This window comes from Vigna angularis, chromosome 3 (assembly GCF_016808095.1).
Source record: "Vigna angularis cultivar LongXiaoDou No.4 chromosome 3, ASM1680809v1, whole genome shotgun sequence".
Taxonomy (NCBI): Eukaryota; Viridiplantae; Streptophyta; class Magnoliopsida; order Fabales; family Fabaceae; genus Vigna; species Vigna angularis.
In genome coordinates this window covers 8,573,332-8,576,079 of record NC_068972.1, presented here as the reverse complement: position 1 = coordinate 8,576,079, position 2,748 = coordinate 8,573,332, and the positions used below count along the sequence as shown (strand labels likewise).

Below are 2,748 nucleotides of genomic sequence, written 5' to 3'. Positions count from 1 at the left end.
AGTCAAAAAATGACTTTTTAAATTCTTGGATTGTGTATTTAGACGTTGGTTCTCCCAATAACAAACGTCTAAAGTGCTTTAGAAATCAAAATGACGGAATGAGACATTTAAATAGAGTAAAAAAGTGACTTCTTAAATTCTTCAGCTGCGCATAGCCTTGGGTTAATTTTCCAACTCTTAAATCAAACCACGAAATGTGTAAAATATATATTAAATATTTTTTAAATATAAATTCATGCTAGTGTCGCTATCAATATATATATATTAGTTTTACTTTTCAAAGAGTATACATAAGGAAATCCAAATTATTTAAATGTAAACGTTACATCACATCACATGAAAATCGAAAGTGAACAAGAAAGTGTTATTAGATCTCCACACTTTAACCTTCAAATCCTGAACTACTATTAACCTATTTGTAGAATTCCATCACTCCCGGCCAGGAGGCATCACAAGCAACATGAAATTTTGAAAAACCAGCCAGCTTGCACAAATTCTCGTACTGTTTCAAAGTTCTTTCCTTTCCACCTGCTGTGATAAACATAAGGTTGTCGAGGCAGGAAAAAAGCTGAGATTCTTCAGTCGCTTCTGGTTCTTCTGGCATTATGATCTCCATAACAACCACCTTCCCATTTGGAGACAGTGCTTTGTGACAATTGCTTAAAATTTCTACGCACTTCTCATCAGTCCAATTGTGCAAGACAACCTTATAAACAACATGATAAAACACAGAAAAATATTTATACAACCTTAAAACGAAATTAGATTAATCCAATACATGAAATAGGTGTTTACTATCATTTATACTAACCTTTAGTGTCATGGCGTCACCCTCTGGAACTCTTGCAAACATATCTCCTCCAACATGCTCAACCCCTTAACAATATTTTACAAAGTTTAGAATTTAAACATATCATTATATTAACCCTTTGATATATAATAAAACATTAAATATGTCAGGCTACCTGATAGCAGTGGTGCATTCTCAATGACTTGGGGCAGATCAAAATTAATTCCTTTCATTGAAGGGTATTTGGAGACTATCATTTTCAGGTTTTGTCCATTTCCACCTCCTACATCAACCAACGTTGATATTCCCTCAAATCCATTATATATTTCAAGTACTCTAATCATATCTGTTGCACACAAATCCGCCATAGTCTTGTTAAAAAGTTCGTTCATTTTTGGATTCTTTTTCATGTACTGGTACTTTGTTATCCCATGAAGTTTCTTGAACAAATCAACGTCTGCATCAACCACTGCTTCCTTGAAATTCAGCCTGAGAAAAGAGATGGGAGCAAAGTAAGCTTTCCTTCTTTGAAAAAAGGAAAAAAAGGCTACACTTTTAGTCACAGACCTAATATTTAGACTTTATGAAAAAAGTGTTTGAGATTCTTCTTAATAAATGAAAAAAAAAAATCTTAAAGTCATAAATGAAAAGCTCATATTTAATAGTATACTTAACTATACTGAAATAACTTCATAACAGTTTCATTCATATCATGATACAGTGATGATAAGAAGGACATGCATAAGAGTTAAAATGATTTACCAAAGTGGTGAGAGTGCAGGACAAGAGAGAAAGGATGCAAAAGAAGCGAAGTAGCCGCTAGTTGCATCGGGGGCATAGTATTGTCCAATTTGTGAGAGTCCGTAAACTGTCTCAGTGGCACCGTGTTGTGTGGTGCGTGTTGAAGTGGTAAGAACAGAATAACTAGCAAGCAAACGCAGCATGCGATCAAGCCTATCGGGCAAGTCAGGATGCTGGTTTGGGAGCTTAGAAGCAATTTCATGAGATGACATGAATGAACCGTTTGGTGTTGCCTTGGCTATGATCTCAAACAGGTTGAGCTCAATAGCAGCATTCAGAACTGCACGGTACACCACAGTAGTACTAACCAACATTGCAGATACACGAGCATCCTCATCACATTTTTTAGGACAAGTTGTGCTAACACTGGATTCCCCCATTCTTGACTCTTAACTCTAATGTTCTTTGGTTTCTTGTTTGGTTACAATTTGCCTGCTTAATTGCTCTTCGTTGTGCTCTTTTTATAGCTATTTGTGATCGTAGATGGAAGGCTTTACATTTGGGATTTTTTCCTTGTATTTGGTTTAATTTTTTTGTGTGGTGTCGGCATAAGCAAGTCTTGTGGTGAGAGATTTATTTCAATTTCTTTATATTCAAACAGCAAAATAATTATACTATTTTTTCATTAAATCAAAATTAGTTTATATAATATATATATGAAATTTTACATCAACAAGAAATTTTTATTTCATAAATTAATTTTATAAAGTTGAGTTAAATTTAAAATTTAATTTTTTTAACATAATATCTAATACTATAAATTTTAAATTATTTTAATAAATTTTTTATAAAATTATTGTCTAATTCTATATTTGAAATTATATATTTTTTATGTAATATATTTTAGAAATCTTATTTTATAAATTAATTGTGTAGATATGAATTAAACTTATAAACTGTTATATAAAAACTCTTTCTTACTATTTTTTTAATAATCAAAGTTTTGCCGAGTTAATGTTTGAGAAGAAATTTATCTATTTACACAATAATTCTCAATTTACTTTTTTAATAAAAAATATGTTCAGTTTCCTATACTTCTCTGTGAAACTTTGACTATTCAAAGATCAAGATGATTATACTTTGAAAATGAGAAATAAAATGAAATGATAAATTGAAGACTAGATTAAGAACAATGCATTGAAGAAAAAATTGCATAA

The 2,748-nt window shown here is 31.3% G+C and overlaps 1 protein-coding gene across 1 annotated transcript; it reads right to left on the bottom strand.

Annotated features, from left to right (window-relative positions):
* Positions 1-244: 244 nt before the first annotated feature.
* Positions 245-2,040, bottom strand: LOC128195923 (isoliquiritigenin 2'-O-methyltransferase-like). Its single transcript, XM_052874941.1, has 4 exons — positions 1,553-2,040; positions 966-1,279; positions 812-876; positions 245-706 (listed from the first exon to the last, which is right to left on the bottom strand). The coding sequence occupies exons 1-4, from the start codon at positions 1,969-1,971 to the stop codon at positions 413-415; spliced, it is 1,092 nt and encodes a 363-aa protein (XP_052730901.1). The 5' UTR covers positions 1,972-2,040; the 3' UTR covers positions 245-412.
* Positions 2,041-2,748: the final 708 nt, after the last annotated feature.

Bases quoted from the DNA above. Each gene is read 5' to 3' on its own strand.
- LOC128195923 (XM_052874941.1), bottom strand. From the start codon at position 1,971: ATGGGGGAATCCAGTGTTAGCACAACTTGTCCTAAAAAATGTGATGAG. The intron at 1,280-1,552 runs GTAAATCATTTT...CTCTTTTCTCAG, and splicing joins CCTGCACTCTCACCACTTTG to GCTGAATTTCAAGGAAGCAG. The intron at 877-965 runs GTAGCCTGACAT...AATATTGTTAAG, and splicing joins GAATGCACCACTGCTATCAG to GGGTTGAGCATGTTGGAGGA.